Source organism: Fopius arisanus, unplaced genomic scaffold (assembly GCF_000806365.1).
Source record: "Fopius arisanus strain USDA-PBARC FA_bdor unplaced genomic scaffold, ASM80636v1 scaffold00024, whole genome shotgun sequence".
Taxonomy (NCBI): Eukaryota; Metazoa; Arthropoda; class Insecta; order Hymenoptera; family Braconidae; genus Fopius; species Fopius arisanus.
In genome coordinates, this window is record NW_011887763.1 from 1225207 (window position 1) to 1251676 (window position 26470).

At 34.1% G+C, this 26470-nt stretch overlaps 2 protein-coding genes across 2 annotated transcripts in view; one reads left to right on the forward strand and one right to left on the reverse strand.

Moving 5' to 3' along the window:
* Nucleotides 1–6: 6 nt before the first annotated feature.
* PIG-M (Phosphatidylinositol glycan anchor biosynthesis class M) lies at nt 7–1356 on the forward strand. Its single transcript, XM_011301764.1, has one exon. The coding sequence runs from the start codon at nt 163–165 to the stop codon at nt 1336–1338; it is 1176 nt and encodes a 391-aa protein (XP_011300066.1). The 5' UTR covers nt 7–162; the 3' UTR covers nt 1339–1356.
* Nucleotides 1357–1400: 44 nt separating this feature from the next.
* Nucleotides 1401–26470, reverse strand: part of LOC105264701 (irregular chiasm C-roughest protein-like) — a 79583-nt gene continuing 54513 nt past the window's right edge. The window contains exons 4-13 of the mRNA XM_011301765.1: nt 22506–22706; nt 21851–21978; nt 20731–20882; nt 18797–19107; nt 17946–18186; nt 16932–17096; nt 13149–13396; nt 12290–12525; nt 11255–11384; nt 1401–10307 (exon numbers count right to left, since the gene is read on the reverse strand). Coding sequence (XP_011300067.1) covers nt 10209–10307; nt 11255–11384; nt 12290–12525; nt 13149–13396; nt 16932–17096; nt 17946–18186; nt 18797–19107; nt 20731–20882; nt 21851–21978; nt 22506–22706 — 1911 coding nt within the window. The 3' untranslated portion in view covers nt 1401–10208. The remainder of the gene's footprint in view (nt 10308–11254; nt 11385–12289; nt 12526–13148; nt 13397–16931; nt 17097–17945; nt 18187–18796; nt 19108–20730; nt 20883–21850; nt 21979–22505; nt 22707–26470) is intronic.

A 26470-nucleotide genomic window follows, 5' to 3' on the forward strand; every position in this document is an offset into this window, starting at 1 on the left:
AACCGGAATTTGCGAAATTTCGAAACTGTCTGGTACATGCTGCAGTGAAAAATAAAACAAAATTATGAGACCCACGATTGAATATTGAATTGACATGAGAGAAGAGTCATTAATTTATCGTACCGGATTTTGATAATTTTTGGATAATAAAATTCTCAAAGCATGGCATTAAATTTTAAAAAACACTGCGCATCGGCATTAATCCTCCGATTAGTTCTAATTGCCTATGCAGACTTGCATGACAAATATTTCAGTGTCCCTTACACCGATGTAGATTATAAAGTTTACACGGATGCGTCGCGGTTATTATTAACCGGTAAATCCCCGTATGAACGTCATACTTATCGTTACACTCCGCTATTAGCATTAATTCTCACCCCGAACATATTCCTCTACCAAAATTTTGGCAAAATATTATTCTCAATCATTGACGTAATCATTGGAATTTTGATGAAGCATATATTGATGAGAGGCCAATGCAACGATAAAGTATCAGCTATTTGTGCATTAGTCTGGCTGTACTGTCCATTAACAATCGTTATATCGACACGAGGTAATGCGGACTCTGTTGCTGTTGTTCTCGTGCTGTTGACGTTGAATTATTTGATCAGCGATAATTCATTTCTTTCGGGGATTATCCACGGTATTTCCGTGCATTTCCGACTCTATCCTATTGCATTCAGTTTAGTGATGTATCTGGGAATAGCGGATAATAATTTTTTTCCCAACGCCAGACAGATTAAACTCGTTTCCGGATGTATTTTATCGCTCGGTTTGTCCACCCTCGTTAGTTATTACTTTTATGGGTATCAATTTATCCATGAAAGTCTTATTTATCATCTGATCAGGAAAGACGCGCGACATAATTTTTCCGCATATTTTTATATGCAGTATTTGTCAATTGGACAATCGGATTTGTTATTTGAAAAATTAGTGAGGATTTTGCCACCCGTGATTATATTGATTGCCCTGTCTTTTCGATATTCCAGGAGAAAGGATCTGCCATTTGCTATGTTGACACAGGCTATGGTAATGGTCACTTATAATTCAGTCATTACGTCTCAGTACTTTTTTTGGTACTTATCCTTACTGCCGCTCTGTTTGCCGTATATTAAAATCGGGGTTACAAAGTTGGTGATATTGATCGCTGTCTGGATTGCAAGTCAGGGATTGTGGCTTCTTGATGCATATGCGCTTGAATTTGTAGGAATCAATAGCTTCCAGTCCATCTGGATCTCTAGTTTGATATTTTTCGTTGTTAACGTTAAGATTCTTGTTGAAGTTATTACTAAGTATGAAAATAAATTGGAATACCATAGTACCAAGAAAATTAAATAATAAATAGATTCAACTGAATGGTGTTGTGATTTTTATTTCAAATTCCCCAGACAGCTAAATTCATTTATTCATTTATTTAACTTTAAACAAATAATTTATAACACGTAAATGCGAATAAAAATATTAGTGATACCCCCACGAGGGAGGGATTAAATAACAAATATTTAGCAGTGTCTTTTATTTTTATTTTCAGAGGAATACAAAATACTTATGTACAGATAGTTTCATAAAGTAATAGTAATAGAATTCTTTTTGTTTTTTTTTTCTTCTCAAAGGAATGGAGAATTATCATTCATTACTGATGCAATAATAGTAAAATCTTATTCTTCACTTTTAATTCTTTATTCTAGAGTAATTGTGAGCAAAGAGCGTTTATTTCTCCCTTATTCTTTCGTTTGGATCATCTTCGGAAATGTTATTTAAGTGTAAAAAGTTGTCACACTTTCACTCGTCCATTTTTTATTACTTTATTAAATTTTATTTCAAAATGTCAGCGCTATTTACTAATTTTTTCTACTTGATAAATTCCAAATATGAACGACGAACATGAGATTTTTTTTTTCTTTCAACTTTCAAGTAACGACAGTATCAAATTGTTTCCTATTTCTCTGCAAAGATGATTTGTTATATATTTATTTATTTTCTGCAGTAATTCAACATTATTTCTTTTCCTCTTGTCGTGAGCAATTGATCACCTCTCGTCAAGCACAATAACTATTTTTTCTTACTGACACATTATTGCAATTCAATGATTTATGTAATTTGCACATTACGCTGACGCCGTTAATGGGACGTTTTCAAGTTCCATTTATGTAATTTATACAAATATAATTGAATTCACTTTACAAACAAAAATTTCTTCTACTTTCAATATATATATATATATATTTATATTCAATATATATATTTTCTTTGTATTAACAGGCACACTTTGCGTCTTTTATATTTTTCATTTGAAAATTTATTCTCTAGTTTTATGACGCGGGAATAGGTCTATCATCTTTGAATGGCGTGTGCCTCTTTTTTATTTCAGCACAATTTTTATTCTGTTACTTTAATGCAAAAACATTAAATTGACGCTAAATCGCACTCACACTCGCAATTGTTGAAAGATTGACATTAACAGACATTCACGTAGGTATTTTCTCGGTCCAGTGCAGGAATGAAGTGTTGAAACAACAAGAGCCCCTTCGATAGTTTTTTCGCAAGAATATTTTGGAATTGAATGGAAATAGTCCATTTATATCTCGATAGTCTGAGAATTTCTCTTGATTCCACAATATTCTCTACGCAGCTCCGTTTATTTTGTTCAACAATTTCACCACTGGACCTTGACATTTTTTATATAAAAAAATTATATTTCTGAAGACGATCCAATGTTTATTTACCACTCCATAACAAAAGTTCCACTCGCTGACTCGCATAAAGAGTTGTTTTAATTAATTCGTACAGTGACACACGTGATTTTGCATTATGATTTTTTTCTCTTGAATTTTTCTATGACGGCAATGAGAAGCGTATTTATAATGAAGAAACATAATGTGACTGAGAAACATTATGCCTTTCGTAAAATTTAATCTTATCAAAATGTCAATACAATTATTCGGTGTATTTAATTACACTGAGATTTCGATAATTTTCATCGACTAATGCACATTGTTTTAGTAAATTGCCACTTTGAATTTTTCATGAGTAAAGCTGAATATGACTCCTCTCTCAATAAATTCACTATGTATTATTCAACGCATCAGGCTCGTAAAAAGTGTTATGATTTTAATACTTTATTTTTTGTTTCTTATTAACTCTTTGTTTTGTTCTCTCTTTGTAAAAATACAAAAGATCATCAAATTCACTTCTATATATCTCTCATTCTTTGCACGATTGAGGAAGAGAAATGAAATATTTAATAAATGCACACAGTTAAGTTTACGAAGATAGTTTGGAATTACTTGTTTAATGGAAATACTTGATGATGCGTTATAGTGGATTATGGCAGGGGGTTTTTCAATGAAAATTAAAGAGAACTTTCCATTACGACATTATTATAAAATAAAGTGATTCATACAATTCTCATAATTGAGTTCGATACAAGACTATAAATATTAATGTAAATACATGAAAATCATAAATTAAAAATATACAAAAATCCTTACGGCGCAAGAATGGCTTCGCATAAAGTATTTTAATTAAACGTCATTATTACGGAAATAAAAGTATCTATAAAAAATTAAAGCACTTGAATCAACAGTTTCACATGTTTGTTCGTTTTCTTTTTTTTATTTTTATTGCCATTGCGTACCGAGTACACAGTTAAAATCAAAGGAAGAAAATTAATATGTATATAGTAAAAAAAAAAATTTACATTCAATAACGTAAAATAAATTTTTCTTTGGCAACAGAAACAGTATTAATCAGACAAAATCTCAATCGTCAATGACAGAAGACAAAAAAAATGCTAAAGCTATTCCTTTTAATTAAGTTAATGAATGAATTAAGTTTGTGAGGGAGATTAGAACGATGAGAACCTAGACATCAATCATCAAATATACAAATGAAGAGGGAAAAAAGTAAAAGGAATTGTTGGCACACTGATAATATTGAATACGATATGTTTGTGTGTTTATAAAATTAATAATTGATTTTTCATTCGATAGTTTTGGACGAACGGAAGATCTCGTACGAGTGATACATGAGCACCACTGCCAGAGGAAGTTTTAGTTTTCAAATGAAATTTCTTATCGAATAAAAATGTATTTTACCCTCGTAAGCAATTGCCGATTAATTTATCATTTAAAGAATTGACATGGATTACAGTTTAATGGAATAGGTTTTCCTTTCTTTTTTTTTCTAAGCAGTGGCTCTCTCGTTTTTCCATTTTTTTTTAATTCTTTGTGCATTAAAATCTTAATATCATACAGACATGAATGATTTTATTGTACAAGTTGCCGTCATAATATACCATTATTTAAAAAACTTTTCGTCGGTCTGCTATATCATCACTGATAGTCAGCATATTTACAATGCAAAACATCGGAGGGCTACTACATAGTTTATGTTACAACTTTTTCCATAATCAACGTTAAAAAAAATGTCGTATTCCCATTCAATTTTTTATTTCTTTTTGTCTCATCTCGTTATCATGTTATCGTTTCGCACTCACTGTACAATGTTAACTCTCAAGTGATTGCTGTTTTTTATAGAAAATCAATAATTTCTATGTTTCTTTAAATTACACATATCTATACGTAAATTGACATCATCCATTACGCTAGTTTGGAATTATTATTGAGTAGGCTGTTGAAGGATTAGAGAGGGAAATTTGTGTACTGGTAAAACATCAGGGAATTTACAATTTCAGAGGATAACGTGCAGCAAATTCAATTCGTAAATATGACAGAATTATTATTGGACACTTGAAAAAATTATGAATACAAAAGTTTTTAATGTTCCAAAAAATGGGCGTCCAATTATCGACCATTCATTACTCAAACATAGCAAGAAGAATTGAAAGTAAAATAAATGTTGAAAGAAATATTTTGCAGCGCGAAAAATTCATTGTATACAATTTTTCAACAGACGTTAGTTCCTAGGTGGAGAACTTTTGAATTTGTTTTAAAAATTGAACAAACAACTAATCAAGCTAGCGTTAATTTTTCAAATTGATATTCCGGACGAAACAAATAAAAAATATATATTTGGCAACATTAAAACCTCGGAAATAATAATAGAAATGGAATTCTTTGAAGTGAAAGTTGATTTGAGGCCGCGAATATGTTGAATGGTTGAAAGGATTGATTATGCAATGGAAACGTGCGGTGCACGTGGAAATTCATCAAAGAACTATGAATCCGCTCATCTGAATGTGTAATGAAGGTTGCTGAGGGAAGTGAATAGCCTTTGAGCGCCGGCATTGGGGGTACGAAAATTTTGTAATATTGAGAGGTAAGGGTGAGGCCAAGGGGGTAGAGGGTGAGGGAATTTAATTGAACAGTGCGGTTTGGAAACAAGTCATACGCATGAAATGTTTATGCTCATTCCCGCGAACGAATATTCAAGTTCATAGTTCATGTAATTTCCAGACGTGTAGACGTTGCAAAAAGGAGACTTGACGCGAAATTAATCTAATATTTACTTCCAGTTCAATGGAAGTTCAAATGAGTTTTGTGCGGTAGGAGGGAGGGGCTGAAAATAGTAGTATTAGTGACACTTTGTACTTGAGCTTTCAGCCAATATTTCCGGCTACGCCTGATTCCTAATCATTTCAAATATCAAGATAAAATCATTCGGTTGTATTTCGTTTAACCAAGAATTGATTAACAATTCGATGATAGCAATGGTGCGTTATCAAATGGAAATGAGTCTTTTCAATTTGTGATTTTAAAGGGAGGGGTTGGAATTATTAATATTTTCTATACTGTTATTGAGTGGAAAGCTTAACACCGATAAAAATATACAGTTTATATCATCTTCTATGTTGCTCAGTCAAATTTAAAATAGATTATGTTCAGTATCAATATGATATAAGTACGCAAATGTATTCGTTTTTATAAACTTTTTTTTTCCCTTTTTTTTTTCTAAAAGTCACATTTTGCCGGATGATAATTGAATGCAAGGCGTTTATACTTTAATGAAATTTTTAAAGATACTTTTCATGTTTGTTTTTTTGAGATTGACAAATGAAGAATAAATTGGGGATACTTTTGGTATAATCACTATTTGATACAAATACTAGTTTTTGAGAATAAAATTTGCAAAATATTACAATAGGCTGTTTGACGCGTATTGAAATTGAGAAATAGAATGTGTGGGTATGTTTTTGAGAAAAAAATCATGGACTTTGAAATATTTTCACCAATTGTCCCAAAGAAATTTGTTGAAAACAATTTCATAGATTAATGTCTTTCTGCTCGCGTGGAGATCGTGTCCATTATCCATTGATTAGGCGATAATGAGTCGTTTTACTCTCCTCATAAGATCAAAATATTCGTAATTAGACGCATCAGTCATCTAAATCAATTCATTAGTGATTTGTTGATAATTGAATTTCGATAAACACTTGCACTCGTTGATGTTTAATATTAAAGTGGTAAAACGTAACAAGTGATACTCGATATTTTTAACCAAATATTTTTGTTATACATTCACATTTAGAGCGTTTCGTTGACGTAAAAATGACAGATCTGGTGAATATGGCGTATGAAAAAGAAAATTCATCGTTCAAATTTTATAGAGTCAATAATACGAACGATAAAAATGTTGCACTTGTCTCTTTACGTTTTACTCACTATAGAATTCTATTTGAAAATTAATAAGTCGAGATGAAAATTAATGAATAACGGCATTGAAATAACGAATCACACCGCTAAAATTTGACATGCATGCCAGATTCATTTGAAGTTACTAAAAATTTATATAATTTAATCAATAATTGACAGATAACCGATTAAGTAATACAGGATGATCGGCGGGTTTAAGAAGGCGTAAAATTTCCTCTACTAGTCAAAACTTATATAAACTTTCTAATTTTAACATAACCGCTGATCATCCCATTCATTGATTGTTTATTTTTCTCATTACCACTTTTACCTCTCAGTATACTTTTTTGACCTACAAAGTTTCAATAAATTAGAAACATTACATTAAAGATGATGTATAATCGATCGTTGCCCCTTGGAAATGAGATGAAATTGCTGTAAAAATGACCAATAACGAATCATTTTTCAATACCTATATACATTTGTTTAATCACTTCATTCGAAATTCCAATAAGCAAAATATCCCTAGAACCTGTATTGCAAATATTTCATTTGGTACGTAGCCGAAATAAATGTGACTACGTAACTACTTTCTCTTGCAGATCACACATAATCAAACTGTCAAAAACGTATTAAATATTTAACAGTTAACGTCATCATAAACACTGTACGTAATTTTCATTAAATTTTTTTTTTCAACTAATTGCTCATCTTGCAATGATCGAAAACACAGTACAATAAAGCCCGGGACAACTCGACGAGAGGATTTGAGAAATTCGTTGAATTCCAATCGTCGAGTTCATTCGATAACTGAAATTTCATTCTATCATCATCATCATCATTATCATCATCATAATCGCTGTTTTCTTCATTAATATATAGAGTTCAAACAATTGCACTTAAATTTTGTCGCTAAGAAGGACGATATATCATTCGAAAGACACATCGTAAGCCCGAATGCACGATTTATTAATCTTTTCCTTCATCACTGACACCACATTTTAATTTCTCATTGAGAATTATTCAGGAAATAATATTCTTTCCCTCGTGAGAAATATTGAACTTGCACACATTTCATCGGAAATATTTCCACTTAAATTAGCGAGAAATGGTATTTACCAGTGACTCATAGTCTTAATACTAACTAAACTTACAAAATACGGTGAGCAATAATTTCAGTTATTTACACACATTATGGTACAGACGTAAATAGTGTAAAGAGACTTTTTTCTTCCGCAATTTTCACGAATATAAAATGGAGGATGATTTTTCATAATTATCGTTACAATCGCACAATCCCTGTTATTTATTATTTGCTCAATTCTCCAAAGGATTTCCCTTGCCTTTTTTCAATAACGCAGCCTCTCGAATTGTTTCGATAATTGAATAGGCTACCCTGTTTCGTTAAACTCTGTCAATGGTTATTTATTCCACTGTTAATTTAATGTCGCACAATCTCATCACTTCAACATTATTATTTCCATCGAATCGAACTCGAATGATTATCCCACTCTATTAATCCCCATTCAGAGAGTTCAATTCAAATTTCATTAGTAATAATAATAATAATAATATCACAACGATAAAAAAAAAGTGGTGAAATTGTGTTTCTCATAATTTAAATTCATCGATGCGATAGTCAATTCATCGAGGGCTCCGTATCTATTCTATCATTCATAAATATAGATTTGAGAATTCAGGTGAATGTAGAAAATATTTTACATTTTGCACGGGGGAAAAACTACTTATACCGACGAAAAAAATCAAATTTATGCTGCATATTGAATAATGATGCATAATGATATTCGCACGGTAAAAACAACAAGGAAAATCACATTAGAAATGTTTTTTTTTTCTCTCTCGATAGTATCTATCGTCATTATGTAGTATACATATATTACACAAAGCCTTTTCCACTCCCAAGAAAATGTGGCTCATTTCAATAAAATTATCTTTAGTGCCATCAAACTATAGGCTCTATATTCATATTGACAACAGGTTCTGTAATATAATATTCATATAATTCTAAATGATTTTTATCTATCTACGTTACAACGACAATAGAAAGCCCGCAAGCTCTCTGTCGCGTTTACTCTCCTTTTCAATTTGAAATATTTTACGAAAGGAAATGCCCATTTTCTTCAAATAGATTCAGGCCAATGGAAACTCACTTCCCTTCCATAAGAAATTGAGTATTTCACGCACCCAAATTAGGGGTTGCTCACATTAATTCAAACATCAAGGTCTTTGTCTAATAATTTTCAATAGATATCTTCATCTGCACTAAGACAAAGTTGATAATTAAACGGCTCAACTAATCGAATAGTTGAATGTCCTCAGGCAATTTTGAACGGTGCATTTACTTTAATAATATCACTATCACGAAGAACCCTTGAGTAGAGAACGAAATTCTAGAATGAATTCATCAGTTTCCTTGACAAAGAAAGATCCCCAGCTGTAGCTCAACCATTTTCTTCATCTCGTTCTATGCCATTTTACGCAATAAATTGATAGACACGTATTTTTGTACACGGTTATTTGGCCATATAACTGACACTATGGCCTGTAAAAGTGACGCTTGAAAATAACAATTTTTTACAATCTCACGAGAGCTGCACAACATTTTATACTTTTTTGCAAATTAATGCTCGGTAAAGGTGCTCAAAATTTAATACAAAATGCTGTACACTATTTTCAAACTTATAAAAAAGCTATTTTCAAGGGTCACTTTTACAGGCCATTTTGTTGGCTGGTGGTTGTAAAAAAAAAATACGTGTATAACCATTTTAATGTGTACAATAACACAACAAAACGAAGACAATGGATGAGACACACCTGATGTCTTTCCCTGTGAGTCAAAAAAAGGGCAGTGAATGTAAGTTCCAGTAGTTCATACGATTTTCTAACGTTTAATAAGTCGAAGATTGTCAATATCAAGTGGCCTCTACCAATAAAGATGATACTCCATCCGCTCAATAAATCCCAATGAAGGATAAATCGTTGTCGACCGAAAATTGAGTTGAAATCACATTCTCGTAATTTTCCACCCCAATTTTGACCCTTAGTTTCATCAACATCACTCATTATGCATTGCTGTTTAGAGCTCTGTGAGACAGGCTCACAAGATATTCCCCCAAATCTCATATTTACAATCATGAGTTTGAATTTTTTGGCCTCATGTGTCTCGGGCTTATCAAGTTCAGGAAGTTTTGCGATTATTTTAGTATTTGTCTCGTGTCGAGTGACATTAGCTGCAGTCGTGTATTGGTTTTGAGTCTTCTTAAAGCTCTCGGTTACCGTTCCATTTCATTTATTCACTTAATTCACAAAAACGGTATTTTCAATTGAGTCCACGATGGTGATCACTTGCAATATGTTATTGGTGTAATACATCAATTAGTTCGAGTGCGTCAATGCGCTTTATGTGAAAGCTCCTCCACTGTTTCACTGGTGAGCCACCGAAATTTAGCGACTTCGACATTCGACTCCAATGAGATGATGAGGATGGGGTGTGTTTACGGATGAATATGTCTTTGGAGCACTGGCAATATCATGAGCAAGGCTATCAATGGAATAGTAATCTCGTCACGAGAGATTCTACTTGAAATCCTGATCTCATACATGCGTTGCTAGTGTACCTGTGCCAGATGCACGTTTGACTGTCGCTACACCACCATTTGGACCCCCGGTTATGTAATGAGCTGATAGGGGCGCCTGCAATTAATTTTTTATTCCTGATTATTGATTTGTTTGCCCGTGGAAAATAATATGTGGTGAGTGACGGGATACATTTCATTAATTCAAGTTTCATTTCAATTTCCCAGAGTATACGATAGATATGTTCGTTAATATTTAATCTAATTTATAATTTAAATACAAAAAAACCCGCTAACTAATCGAAAAGTATTTATATTAATTTGAGAGGTCATGATTTTCATGGGATCATGAAATCATAATGTTACTCACTTTATTTTTCACGGGATTCGATTCTTCAACGGGCGAAACAATGGATTGTTCACATCTTGTAGTCCGGGGGTACCGGAAGATACGCGAAAATAGTATATTTCACGCCTAGGACGGAAAAAGGGAATCTGATGAATGCGACTTTATAGTCCGAGTCGGAGACGAGGATTATAACGCACATGAGTCAGAATCACTTTTTTCACCGTGGCTATGATGCTATTTTATGTCATTGTGGCCGAAAACGCGTTTTTATGCAAACGACGCGAGGTTAGATACGCGTTTTACCGGCCGCAATGACATAAAAATAAATTGAGGAGAGATACCACTATAACGGGATTCCACTATATTTGAAGACGCGTCGAATTCATTCGAAATCAATTAAACTAATCGAAATTAATGGAACCCTTAATTTATAAAATTCAAAAACAGTCTTGCTTCATGCATCGAAAATTATCAGATTTCAAAAATGTTGAAGATAAAAGAATAATTAAATTTTGAAGTCGCGGGGTCATTTAATCAGCCAATGAGTAGAAATTCTCGTGGATATTTGCGGAAATATTTTTTTTAGAAAGTTCTGAGAGCGACTGTAACCATTCAACTGTATTGAAAAATTTGTAAGGTCAGCTGTGGCATTTGGTTGATGATAACAAATCACTGGGGGGACTTGAAAAAAAAACATTAGATAAGGCTTGAATTACCTGTGGTCCGGCACCGTTGAGGGTGCTCAGGCTATTCATCCGCATGGCCTGAGTGTACGGGGGTGGAGCTGGTGTCACTCCCGGTATGGCCGTGTGGGGTGCGTGCCTGAGTTGCTCAGCTGCTGACATTCTGGTGATTAAAAAAGACGACAGAGATAAGAAAAGTGTTTTTAACTGATGGAATTTCTCACGAAATGCTCTCAACTCTTTATTTTTTAAAAAAAAAGCTATGAAAATGTCTCGTATACGATCATAAAAGCCAGAGAGCATGTGCTTGTGCCACGTCAAAAAGATATTTCAGCCCTCCATTACGAATACTTGCCTATCTCGTTAAATCGTCATATTAAATCAAGATGATGATGCCATTAACTAATTAAATATTTTTTTTTTTTGCAAAACGACACGAGAGACGTCCCTCAAATTTTCATTTCAAACTCTTGGTTGAACGATAATTTAGATAAAATGCAGAATTCATAAAATTCTCGGTTTAAATTTTAATCGTTTTACTTCTTCGCTGAAAAATTTTTCGTTTTCAGATATTCTCAACAGGAATTTCGTGTGATAATTCACCAGATAAATAAAAAAAAGGTATTCCTCGCGGTTTTGATTAATCAATTAATTAATCAGTCATGATTACAGATATTTCATATTTTTTTTAATGATTGAGAATGAATTTTTATATTCGTCGTTGAGTAAAAACCATTATTTTCATTTTAATTTACATTGGATATTTGAAGAGAGCTTTTGAAATACATACAACAACAGAGCGAGAGCTGAATGGATTCAATATTATCGAACTCATCAATCTAGAGAGCTCTATTCACCTGTGCTTTCCTTTCGGCTACAGTTGTTGCACCATATCGCAATAAATAAAGTATATCCGATCACTCTCAAGATGACTATAAAAATCCAAATGCAAAAATCGAATGGAATAGACGGAATAACATTTAACCCGAGCCCTTCTCAAGCCATGAATTCTCAAGGCAAATCTTGTATAAATGTTAATGCCCTCTTGCAATTTCTATAGACAATTACCTGAGGTATGGATTGCCATATGCAGCCGAGAATCTCGGATCGATTATTGATGTAGTTTGTGGTGTGGTATTTCCCAAATTGGCCGAACTCAGGCCAATTTTCTTCGATGCCAATATACCACTTGAGGGTATACGACTGAGTGATTCCCGCGATGCCCCAATTCCCTGTGTGCTGGGTGGCATGTAGTCCCTCGTATAATCGACATAGGGCACATAACCATTGTTATTACTGCCGTCCTGTTAATGTTGATAAATGAATTAGACTCACAAATCATTGAACAGTCAAAAGTCATTGATTCAGACGGGATAAATGGCTTTGCCCTAACAGGTCTGAATAAAGTCTCAGCATTAATGAAAATAATAATTATTCATCGGGAGAAAGTAATTGAAAGCAATAAATTCATTATTAAGGAAATGATGAATTGCCTCGACTACAGATACCCCTGTCTTAGGAAATATCACGGTGATTAACGATCCTACGACAAATGACGAGAATTTATTTTTAATGGTGAATTTTCGTAGCTCCAAAAATGGGTTGCTATTGCAAACGGTATTTCGTGGTAATTACAAATCCTAGAGATGACTGAATAATTAATGGCAATGTCGTACTTAACAACTAACAATAATTAATCATGGGTGTAAAACAAAAATGAGCTCTCACTTGGAAAAGTGAATGCTCTTGTAATGAGTAATGGTGTAATGAATTTTGTTGAAATAAATGATTTATCCAGAGGTATTATCTTTGAGGGTATTTGGAGTCAGGAAGCAGGGGGGAGCAAATGGAAACACCAAAGTGGTAAACAGAAAATCAGTGAATGAGATTAGTAAATCACATTTTCAGTGGAGGTGGTAGTACTTACTGTGTTCTTTGGTGGAAAAGAGGGCTCCGTGTAGTCGGCGCTGTATCGATAACCAAGTGGATTAGGCACTGGGCCAGCTAGAGCCAACGCGTTTACACCCCTTGTGCTACCTTCACCCTCGCTGTCTAGAGCGGTCACGCTTTCTGCGTTGCTCACGCTAGAACCAGCGCGTATATCTGCCTTGACGTCTGAGAGATTGCTACTGCGATCACTTTCACGGTACCGATCTGCATTTGAGTCTGTCTCTTCTGTTGAAAAATTACACCCATCAAAATTTTGTTAAGCTACGTCGATTTCATCCCACCCCAATCCCATTCCAAAATGTCATCGATATTACACAAATTTTTATCATTTTTAACATTTTTTCAATGTTTATGGCTTTTTTATTACATTTTATTACATTTTTTATTACATGATTCTACATAATTTGAATGTGATCATCTAATTGGAGAGAATGAAGTGATCGATGTCTGGAGAATATTTGAAATTTTAAATATTTTCCAGGATTTCAGAGATTTTTTAAAGAAAATCGTTGAATTGGCGAAAACTCAGGAATTTTTTGCTTCCGGATTGAAGAATTTTAATCATCGTAATTTAATTTTTGTCTTACTATCCTGTCGACGTACTGTGACTTAAAAAGACCGAAAATTCGATTTTCTAATTTCATCTCCGCTTTTATTCTCACATGCAAATATTCAATTAATTCAATTAATTTAATTAATTCAATCAAATTAATTAAATCCATGCGCCCCTTTCGCATCACTAGATAAAACCATGACTATTTATGCATTGATTTAAAAAACAGCTATCCATTTTACCCCACAGTGTTTTTCGAGTTTCGCATGTTTTATTTTACTGTAAAACAGAAAACGTTATCCTCTATTGGGAAATGTATTTTTAAAAATTCAAGGACTTTTCTCTCTCTGCACGCTCATACCCTCGGGCTTCATGACATGACTGTCTTTATCCGGAAATCAAAGGGGAATAAGTGCGATCTTTAGGGACTTCTTTTGTGAATGGAAAAAGTGGAGAGGCTTTTGTTCTCTTTTCAGAGAGAATTGTGATTGTCACTTCTTTTATGAGTGAAATTTCAAACTCCGAGAAGAAAATGTTGCAAAAATTTTCAATCGATCAGAAAACCAGTTATTTATTACTTTAGGACTGCAATTGCGTAAGGACATGAACAAGTAAAAATAAATAATATATATCAATTTTTTTTTATTGAAAAAGGCATATGCACTAGAAAAGAAAATATTACTTTAACTTTGAAGATAGCATTTTTATTATTTACTGCATAGTATTTTTGTAAATAAATTTCTTTCTGGCGGAAATTCTCGTTAGGGGACAATTCTCAGAATCGAAAAAATAAAACGCTTCGTAATTTCTATACTTACACGTGGTAATCTATCGTCTCTCGTGACGTAAAATATGATCAGTTTTTTGAATCGTAAAAAAAATTCCATTCAACAAGGCAAAAATTCATGCAGAACGTTCTGAAAAAAAAACGCGAGAGTTCCGTAAAAATTTACGAGTTACGAAAAATATATGTAATTTCCGAGAGACTAAGTACTAACTCATTCTCGAATTGAATGACACCACGAGTTTTTGAATTGTTTTATAATTCTCTTAATTTTTTAAATCTACTATTTTTCAAAGCATGAAACAAGATTATTTATAAACTTTATATTTGAAGAATGATAGGTAAAATATTATACAAAAAATGTTTTTTTTTAAATGTAATATTTCCATCGACTTCGATTAATTTAATTGATTTCGAATGAATTGTCGCGCCTTCAAATGCGGTAGAATCTCGTTACAGTCGCACCTCTCCTCAATTTATTTTTTCGCGAGTCTTTCGGTACCTCTGGACAACAAGATGTGAACAATCCATTGTTCCTTCCGTTGAGGAATTGAATTCCGTGGAAAATGAACCCAAAAAATAGATTTCCCCCGCATACGAATTTGCTACAAAAAAAATTCACTTTACGAGCACGTGGTGGGGGCAGTGGCACCTATTCGGATTCTCTGAATTCGCCTCCCCTACAGCCCCTTGCACGCAACTATAACAGGACTGTACTGTAATTTCGATGTGACTGCGTAATGATTTGGTCATAGAATGACGCCCTGATTCCTGAAGTGAGTGCAGCAATTTTCATGGAATATTTCTCTACCTGCATATTTATAGTTTCAACAGAAAACTAGTCATCTCCATGTCCATAAATTCAGGAAGTACAAAACACGACTCCGATGTGTGAAAGCAGGAAGGAATACAGAAAAAGTAATAATGAAAGAGGGAATTAACTCAGGATGTCATTATTCTGCCGGATATGAGCTGATTTGATTTTCCAATAATTTGTAGCGCCATCCCCGTCATTTAACATTCCAACTTTGGCCATCTTTCGCCATCTTCTACCGCATTAAAAATAATCTCCGCGTTGCACTTGATGGATGGAATTCAGTTCGCACTGTTTCCCGACTGGAATATCGGCGAATTGAATAAATCCGCCTAGGTACTAGATTTCGAAAAGGAAATAAAAGATGGTGCAGCGATTTTAGCCCAGTAAAACCTTTCATGACTTCTTAAATTCCCCTGGAGTGATGGAATCTAATGGATTTGATTAACTGAAATTGTTAATATTGAACTCGTTTATAATGGAATTCTATCTACTTGATATTCTATATCATTTATTCAATTGGATTGTCATCGTGAAATTGAATAAATGTTTGACTTAAGGTCAATCTTTGGAATCCTCATAAATAGAAATAAATCAAGGAGTGGTACGATGAAATTCAAATGGTGAAGCCGTTCACTTCATGGTATCACATCACGAGGGAAATCGTTGGTAAGTTTATTTCCATCGCTGAGGAGCGAATATTTAATGACTTGTTGGGCATTATCGAACACGTTTGAAACTGGAAAATCAGGTAAATTATGAACAAATACGGAAAGGAGAAAAATCACCGATTTCCGGGCGGTTGCCATGGTTTTTTTTTACTCGTGTGGAATTGGTGTTCGCGCTGAAGGTGAGCACTGGTCAACCGGGCCAATAAAAAAACCTCGGTGCAACAGTTTGGACAATACATTCCCGATTTCAAAGGTTTTCAGTTTGCGAACTATGCAATGGACTAATGATGGACAATCGTAAATGCAATATACTAATGATGGCCGAAACGAGAGGTACATTGCTCTCAATCTGTGCAACACCTGTGTACCTACTTATGCTAATAAATTAACTATATATTTTTTAATGGATAATATTTATCCCTCATCACACCGAGAAAAATTCACGAAAAACGATATGACAATTCCGTAAACTCCGTGGGATAAACTACTATTTTTCTATAGTTCAGAAATTCATAATGGTATGGATGCGGTCTCTGAAATCGGTCTGTATAACGTGAGAACGGATATTTCTAGCGCGCATTCAATCGATTTAGAGGATTATTATTTCAGTTATCGTATCGAGACTGAATCGGCTACAGACACACATACCTACACACAGGGTACTCTAAAAACCTGCTATTCAGATTCCCCAGACCTGAATTAGTGCTAATAGGAAAAATTATGAAAATTGTGAGGAAAAAAAAATACTTTCAAAAATCCTATGCACAGGTAAAGATTCCGTCAACAAACTGAAATTAATGGAAATTAAATGTCATAGGAAATATTTACGAATCGAAGTGAACGACTGTATAATATCGAGGAAGATCTTGGAATAGATTTTAGTCTCAGGGTGTTGGTATTTAATAATATAGAGAAAAAAAATTGGAACTTTTACTTACGATACTTACGCATGTCGTTCTCGGCAGTCTGGGCTGATCTGATTCGTGGCTGTTTGATTCGATCACGACAGTGTAAAATCAAAACTATGATGATGCCAATGAGTATGAGACAGACCACCAGTCCAACAATTATCAGGATGAGTTGCCAATCGACTGGAATCAACGCTGAGCGTCATGTCTGGTTTAATTTCATGTTTTCGACTCAAGAGAAAATTATGAATAACAGTAGCATCATCAGGGCCAAAGAGATGTACATTGAACAGCTTCAATTTTGAAATTGAAATCGGAAAGCTTGATAAATTTTTATTAAGTGATTCGACCATATTTTTACGACACGTCCTGCTGAGTATATCAATTCAATTCGCTGTAGCAAACGCTTTTACTTTGATGATATCATTTTTTTGAGAGACTTTCCCGAAGTTTCCGAAAGGACACTCCAATAATTCAACGTTAAATAAATGGTGATGATCATTTTTCGTGGCAAAATGGCGATTCTTCATGAAAACTGATATATATGTCTTCCAATAACTTTTACAGTTCTTTTGAGAATGAAATGGAATACTGTGCAAAGAATCTTCTGCAATATTGAACATTGAAAATCGTTGACGATTTAATATTAAATATTTCCATTTTCCTCGATTTTTAATTGAAATCATAATGCCAGTGAGCTGATGAATAATTCTGATAAATGGATGATCAAACTTTAATGGAGTGGAAATGGGTTTCTTTATGAAATTAATTCCTCTAATGATTTATGATTATTAATAAATCATCGGATGAGAGTTATATACATTCACCCGAATCGATAAACTTCTTCCTCAAACGACCCAACGGATTATGCAATCTCCCAATCTATAATTTCCGATTGACTAAACTCTTTGCATAATAGAATTTGAGTTAACGAGGAAATCATCAACTGGTGTAAAATCCTGTGAATGTGGAAATATTTCTGGCATGCCAACTACTCTACACATAATCAAACAGACTCATCGGAGTTGTCTAAATTCAGCTTACCATGAGTCGTAAGTTTAATAATGACTGAGTCTGTACCAAAACTATTGGTAACAGTACAATTGTAATCCCCAAAGTACGTCGATATAGGTTCTAAAAGGGTAACAGTGCTGACAACTCTCTCTGGTGTATACTCCTCCTGTACGTAGAACGGCGTATTGTTTGATGAGAAATTTAGCTCACGACCAGCAAAACTCCACACAACGGAATCAGCTTTTGGCACTGATATCGCAGTACATTTGACCTGGAAAGATCCCAGAAAAAAAAAAACCAAGCATTAAAAAAGGAAAAAAGAAATGAAACACATGAAATGACAAAATCATTATCATCAAATGCGGGTCGTATAACTGGTTATCGACGTTAACAATCTAGATAACCCTTTGTTCCTGTCCTCTCATTCCTCCAGTTCTGTTCTGTTTCGCTTTTCCACTCTGATACAACTGCCAGCAGAGATGGGTTAAAATTGAGACCAAAATTGTTCAGTTTCATGTATTTACGTTTTGGATGTGTACGTGCCACTGGGTTTTGTAAACCTCTGAGTTGGAAAACCTACACATAAAGCGCTGGTGATTTCTGAAACGAGTGGCCCAGTTTGTCCAGTGCCCAGTCACATTTTACGGTGGATATTTGTACGTAGATATAACGCTCTGTATGAGTCGAAAAGGAAGATGAAAAAAAAAAATATATAGCAAAGATTGTCGCAGGGATCGATTCTCCCTTCTTTTATCTACTTTTCCATTTTGATTTGTTTCGTTGTTTCATTTCCTACTTTCACGATTGTTCCTCCGCAGACTGGAGGAGGAACGAATGGGGTGATATGAAATAGTGGAACGTCGATTCATTGTTTATTTTACCTTGACTACACCCTCATCCGGCACATACTGGGTCCTTTGTGATACAATGCTCGGTGGTGCACGAATGAAGATGTTGGCGTATCCAGTCAATTCTTGAAATCCAGCCACATGTGCTTTGCAGTAGTAACGTCCAGATGTATCGGGACTCACTGCTACACTTATATTTGGACTAGTTGCCACTATCCTGTCTGAATCCTCGTGGATCCACAGGATCTCTGGTGTTGGATTACCATCAACATCGCATTGAAGAATCTCCGTTGCACCGTAATGCGTTTCCACGGATACCGGAGGATGACGGAATTGGGGGCCATCTGAAATCAAATTAACATTAAAGATTCTCTAAGAAGTAGACGTCAATTGATTAAAGTCTGAAATTAAAGTCTGAAATTAAAATGATAGTCGTACCATTCATCAATTCATTTTTCCGGTATCTTTTCGTTTCCTGATTTTACTAACTCTGGGCTACAAGAGGAAAATAATCCATTGTTTCGTTCGGTGAGGATATGAATTTCGTGAAAAATTAAATCGAATGTTAAATGCCTCTCGTATTCGAATTTGCTATTAAGAATATCGGTTTACGGTCGCAGGGGTGTGGGTGGGGGTAGTTGCATGTAGTCGGATTCTTCGAATTCGCTTCCCCTACAGCCCCATGCACGCGAGTGTAATGAGTCTCTACTGTATGTAATTTTTCAGATGGTAATTTATAAACAAAAATAACAATGCTATAAGCAACAAATTGTTCACTCGTTACATTTCTATTTATCCGATAATTGTTGTAATTACTTGGAAAATTGAATGGGCCATTACCATGATTTTCTTTTTATTTAGTTATAAAAATCATATTTCTCCGGGTGGAGAGAGCAGGGGGGAGGGGAGGGTCCAGACATCGAATATTTAATTATTAATGGATATTGAAGAATTCATTTTCGAGATTCATGAAGTGCGAGATATTTGATATAATCATGAAGTTTTATCGGTTTAACGATTTCAGGGAATTGAATTGAAACATCAAAAATTAAGAATTTTCTGCATGCCATAAATTAATCAGCTTTCGAGAACTTTTTTCTTATTAAAAGTAAAGAACAATTGAGAATTGATGACACACAATTCTCATTTGAATCGATTCATTGAATTTTTCGAGGATGAAAGGATCAGTTCATTTTATTCATTCAATTTAATTCAATTTAATGAAAGATAATCGATTAATTGAAGTCAAAATAATACAGGGGATTGAATAAAGACATTTTCCTTCGACAATTGAATTAACAATATACCTGGACTATAATTACTCTATTTAAATTAAACGTGTTCAAGATGACGAGTATATAGAGGTGTGTAATAATAATTCCATTTCTGTGCATTCGCAATATCGGAAGGGATATTTTTCAGTTTCTTAAGATTTCTCATTGTTCCGTTGATATACGATTATGAACTTTCCCATAATAGGATAAAAAAAAATCGAAAAAGTGGATTGGCCATACGTGATGAAGGTTGAAAAAAGAAAATAATAAAGAATTTCTATCCTCCCATTCACTTCGCCTCGTTCGGGGATTAGTATTCACTCTCCCTGACCTCGTAAAAGTCCCATGGGGTTTTTTCCCCGTGCGATTGGCACACCTCGCCTTCAGCAAGGTTATCAAACCTCGAACCCGTAAAAAACCCTATGACGCTCGTCCGTAAATGGACTCTTTTAGGCTTGGTAATAATGAAAACACCCCAATAAAATCGGAATTTCCAAAGAACGGGAAAAAAGAACAATGACTCAAATGATTGCAATATAGTTCTTCACCAGTAGTCGGAGTACCGAACGAAAAAAACCATCGAAATTTCAGTGACAGGGTTTCGTAATCCTGATCTATCAAATATATATATGTCACAGGGGATAACAATGGAAGACGAGTCGAAGTATATAGGCAGAAGTATATAATACTTACAAGTTATATCCAGGGTTTCTGTTTCCTCGCTTTTGCCGACCTCGTTGTGAACTTCACATTTTACGATGGCATCGTGTAGCTCCCGGGTGGCATTATGGATTATCATCTCTGTCGTATAGTCACCTATTACCGTTTTCTCGTTTATGTACCACCTGTACAGAATAATATTGGAAAACATTGTTATGTATGAATATGTGTGAATGCTTCGGACATAATAAAACAGAGGGAGTAAAAATAATCGTAACATCGGTTCCAATTTGTTTATTCTCTGAAAACCTATTTGAATAGCTTTAATGAGTACGTATTAATCGTAACGAATTAGTTGACAAGGTGGGGGGCTCGAACATTTGCTTCGGAAATGAAAAAAAAAAAATTGTTGTATTAACGTATCATGTTTGCCATTAAAGTTATAAAATCTGGATATTTCGATAATCAATTGCCAGCGGAAAATCGCGTGTCCCATTGATTTTATCATGATTCAATTTACTTCTGAAACGAACAACGAAATTAGTTAGGCGTTGAGAGAAAAATCAGTTAATGCCTTTTGTCAATTATATTATATTTTACAGATGAATCCTTTAAAAAAATTCAAGGAAAAAATTGTTATAAATACTAATTAGTTGGAATTCAATAAGAAATAAATGAAGGATTCTATCTGAAATGAGCGCAAGAGAATATTTCGGATAGAATCCTCAATTTATTTCTCATATATATTTTTCTGGGATATATATGCATTGCGTATGTACCAGGAATATTGCTTTGCGGTCATTTCGTCAGTTTCTTCATCGCAGGAGTTCTTCAGGTCTAGGTTCAGTTCAGGAGAGGAATATTATTAAATTTTAATGGAGTGATTGATTTAACAAGTCGTGTTATGTTTTATAATAACTTTCTTGAATTAGAAATTGGGACAAACGAATTGAAGGTTTAATGAGAAAATGGTATAAAAATGAAATCACCATTTGGACTGGTAATTTTTTCCTCGTTAAGGTGAAATTAATTTGTTCGAAACGATTCCATTAAAAAATAATATAGACGCTGGTGAATTAAATGGGGGAGAAAATGATGATTTTTTAACGGAATAATATTCAGTTAATGAATTCAGTTTCGTTTTTACACTCACCTGTACTCCATCTCTGGTGGATTAGCCTCAGCACGGCATCTGAATCTCAGTTCCGAGCCCTCGACGATTCGTCTATTTTTGGATAAACCCGAACGGATTTTAAGCGAAACTTTTGGGGCATAACGGACCTAAAAAGATAAATTAGATGAGATTAAATCGTGCCGCTGTGTAATTCACAGATACGGAAATAATCCACGAGTTTTGGACATCCGTGGGGATCAATACGGAAGACGACTTTTAGAAGTGTACGTTCCATAATACTGAACCAATATCCTTCTCAAAAGTGTAATCCGCAAACTTTGAAGACTTCTGGGTTCGCGAAAAAAGTCCACCACACTGGAGCCAATTCCAGTCGTTAGATCAAATATTACTCCACGAAAATACGGATTTTATCATTTTTTCATCCCAACAATTGCAGCGTATTGATAAAATATTGTAAAAAAAAATTGATGTTCTCGTGTTCCGGAAAAATCAATCAACTCTGATCGATTCTCAGTGAGTGAGTGATTGAAAATTTTATGATAATGTGATATTATCACACGTTCAATGGTATCTTCACGGAGAATAGTCGAAGCAAATAATATTTATCACGGAATAAGAGAATATTTTATAGGAGATAGATAAAAAATAGATTTACAATAGTAAATTGGATTACCTCCACTCTAATTCTAACATTCTGGGGTGAGCGATCAGCTGCATTTTGGCTTTGGCAGGTGAAGGTTGTATTATCATGCTCCTTCCTTGGCATAACTTTCAGCACTGATTTAACGGTGAACAATGGCCCATCCTCGTACTTTTCAATTGACGTCTCAATACCCGAGTGTAAAACATTACCCAGTCCATCAATCCACGTGATCTGAAAGAGAAGAAGAGAGGATAAAATAAAGTTGCCGGTGGCGTTGTTTGTTATACAGTCGTCCGGTGGGATTTTCCAAGTTTTCAATGCTGAAGAACTCAACCGGTGGCTGAACATTATATTTACATGTGTACTTTGTCTTCTGATAATGGAATCTGGGCCATTCACGTGGTTTTCCAAATAGAAATAATATTAAATAATATTTTGTTATCACACTGTGGATTTAATTCTATTTAATTTTTGTATTTGATAATTAATAGAGGCTTGTTATTAATTTTTAATACCTCGCAATGAGCAGTTTTAAGATCCTTTTATTTGCTTGGTTTTTTGTATTGTACCGATGCAGTCGGTATCTTGTGGAATAAAGCCTCGGCTTTAACTTGGGAAATTGCGATTATGAATTCAGGGGAAATCTTCTAATGGTTTTTTTTTCGTAGTTGAGGGGTGGAAGATGATAATAATAATGATTTCATGAATTCAATCCGGTCGGAAATGATACGGGTGGAAATCCTGAAATCCTGAAATCCTGCACCCGTGCGGTGAGAGAAAAATCTTAGGGAACTTTTTGCATAAACTCGGTATACCTCGCCTAGGAAAGCTGCTTGCAAAAAATGTAAAGTAAAACCTGCTAAAATATTCTCATGCCTCTTCTTTCAAAAAAGTATGAAAGCTGATCATGCGCCGTTTGCTGCACGATTTTCCGATATTGATGACTGTTTCGGAGGGAAATTGATTGGGAAATAATTATTTTTAAAATATTGCAATCATCTATTAATCATCATGAGATTTGGTAATGATGTAAACAGTTGAATTGATTTTATTATATATATGGAAATAGTTTAAATTCAATATTCACTGAGCGGAAAATGGGAAATTTTTAGGACAATGGAAATATAGTTGAGATAATCTTGGAGATGCACCGTAATTACTCTAAAACTTTATAAATTCAATTTGTTAGGATGACGGACAGTTCCATTAACAAAGATAAAAAGCAACTACACGGAAAGAAAAATCGATCTGAAATCAGAAAACTTTTTTATACTGCGAAAAACATTATATACATTTCAGATTAATATATACACAATACATACATATTCAGACATAATGTCTGAGGAAAACTGAGAAACTTAAATTTGAAGGAATGCAAGCTTTCACTTGAAAGAAAAACAATCGTAAAAAGTTGAAGAACGATCCCATTTGCAAAATCACAGGAAATGAATTTTGTACGGATAAATTACCGGTCATTATATCCCTTGCATTATAATGCAAACGGAAAAGGGAAAAATTAGTTGAACGTCTCGAGTTAAGGTAATTGGAAAAATGATTTTTTTTATTGATCTCTCTCGTTGTTATTCTTGGAGCCAGATGGACGTACTTCCGCACCGGTCAACAGGTCGAATTCAATTTCGTCTCCCCACTCAATTTCCAAACTAATAAAGAAGTTCTTGTGGCTGCTTCCAATTCGGCCAACTTTTATCCGCCCGATGCCGTATACATTTCTCACCCGAGTGAAAACAGCCACGTAGAGTTTGACACCTCTCCACCAAGGGTAATTCTGATGAGTAAGTTTACGGAAGTTTACGAAAATAAATGGAAAACAAAGGCATTGGCTTTTGGAAAATAAATTGGAAGAATATTCTGACATGAGCACTAATTGACATAAAAATTCATAAGCAAGACTCTCGTATGCCAAAAATATCATGAAAACTCCTATTCCTTTTCCCTAATCAATTAATTATCGAATTATTCATACGAGCTGGAGTACGAAGACGAGAATAAATGGAAAAAAAGGGAGAATATGATTACTTCATTTGAAACATGACGAATTTATGTAGCTCAATGAATGATAAAGGCAAAGCTATTTCGATTATATAAAAGAGGGATGAAATTCATCTCCACTGCAATAACAAAGATAGATGTAAATCTATTAGTTTTTCATCAATCGATTATTTCATGTTTTATGTATTTTCGTGTTATGCGGGACTAGACGATAATATTTGTTTTTTATTAAAAGTGCATTTGAATCGACGGGTGTGTTTACTCGTGTAGTATGCATTTTTCCAGGGACAATGCTGATATAAATTTATTGATAATATTTGCATTAGTTTCAATCAATTCCACTTATGTGGGTTAATTCAAATCCCGAGTGTTTATATAAAGCCATTTTTTTTATACAATGAAACCATCGTCAGCATTAATGTCTCTCATTAATGTTCACACGTAATTGTTTATTGTTGAAGATATCGGAATTGTTTAGTTACAACAGCTGATTGCAAATAGAATTTTCTAAATTGAAAATTGAAATAAACCATGGGACGGCATCAGAGGGGATCAGAATTGTAAACTAAAAAAATTTGTTGAGAAAATTGAAGTTAGAGTTAGACCACGGATTTATTAGAGTTGTAATTAATTCGGAGTTAATGAGATTGTAGTTTGAATTGATTTTGGAAATTATGATGATGCGTCAAATCGAGTGAGAGTTTATGGCGAACTTTTTAAATAAATAGACCGATAATTAATTTGAATTAACCAGTTTGACATCGTCATCATCAAAATGTGATGACTTCTTCACCTTGTCACGTGGGAATGAACTTAGCAAAGTTGAATGGAACTTGTCGGTTTAGGGTTGCGACTTAACTTCAGAAACATGAAATTGGAAACACATGTGAAAGTTTCAGAGAAATTTCAGTCAAATCGTTTCACATGCCAAAAAGTTCTTGAAGGATATTCTTGGAAGTGTCGGTTTTAACAACGAAGACAGATCATTGATCGAGATCAAGAACAAACTCGCGGTGGGGAGAGAATAAATTTTAATATTTCAGTACATGGAGAGAGAATTTTTGTGTGTTTTTTCTTTCTTGAGGAAATTGAAAATCCTGACAATCTTCTTTGTCGGAGTAAAAATTGCAAGTCCTCTATTGATTGTCCTAGTTTTTGTTTTTTGAGGACGCGGAAGGCATTTCGATACTCGGAGAAATTTCTTCTTCAAAGAATTTTAGAAAACTTTTACAGTCCATACGGTGCATTTTCAATCTTAGAGCATTCGATTTTTAGCATAAATCAGTTGTCCAATGGGAGGGGGTAAAAATGACTGACCAGTAACTTTCTTCGCACGCTAGCTTTTGTATATTCGATTGAAATCTTTACTGTGCTGTAATTTAAAAATAATGAGATTGATCTTTTAAGAATGCGTGATTGTATTTTAGCCAGTATGCAATGGATTTGGATTATTTTTCTTCTCCTCTATAAAAGCCACCATAAAAAGCTTTTATGTCTCGTTCACGGTGGGAGATACGGCGATTCCTCTCGGTTTTTTCCCTCTGTGTATCGACAATAGAAATGAGAAAACGGTGAACAATTCAAGTTACGCATGAGTTGTTGAATTTGATCTCTTCGTTCTTCAAGTTCGTTCAGAGTCTTTTGACGAACCAAAGAGATTCTTTAATCAAGTTTAAATTTCTCTAATGAGGTACGTACGTCCTTGATTCTATCGAGAAGGAAACTTTCGTCAATTGGGGGATAAGAGCAAAAGGACGAGGAAAATCAATTCTAGGTGAAGTAGGGAACAACAGGAGATAAGTTGGAAAATGTCATATCAACTATTCTACGAACATCTTTGAACCAGTCATGTTAGACGAAAGTTTCAAAACATTTCCCAAGTTCATCTGTAATGTCGACAATCACAATAAAAACTAACTGAAATAATATGGTGATATCTGTTGGAATATTTGAGTATAGTTCTTTCATTGTCCTACAAAATTTAC

Bases quoted from the DNA above. Each gene is read 5' to 3' on its own strand.
- PIG-M (XM_011301764.1), top strand. From the start codon at position 163: ATGGCATTAAATTTTAAAAAACACTGCGCATCGGCATTAATCCTCCGA.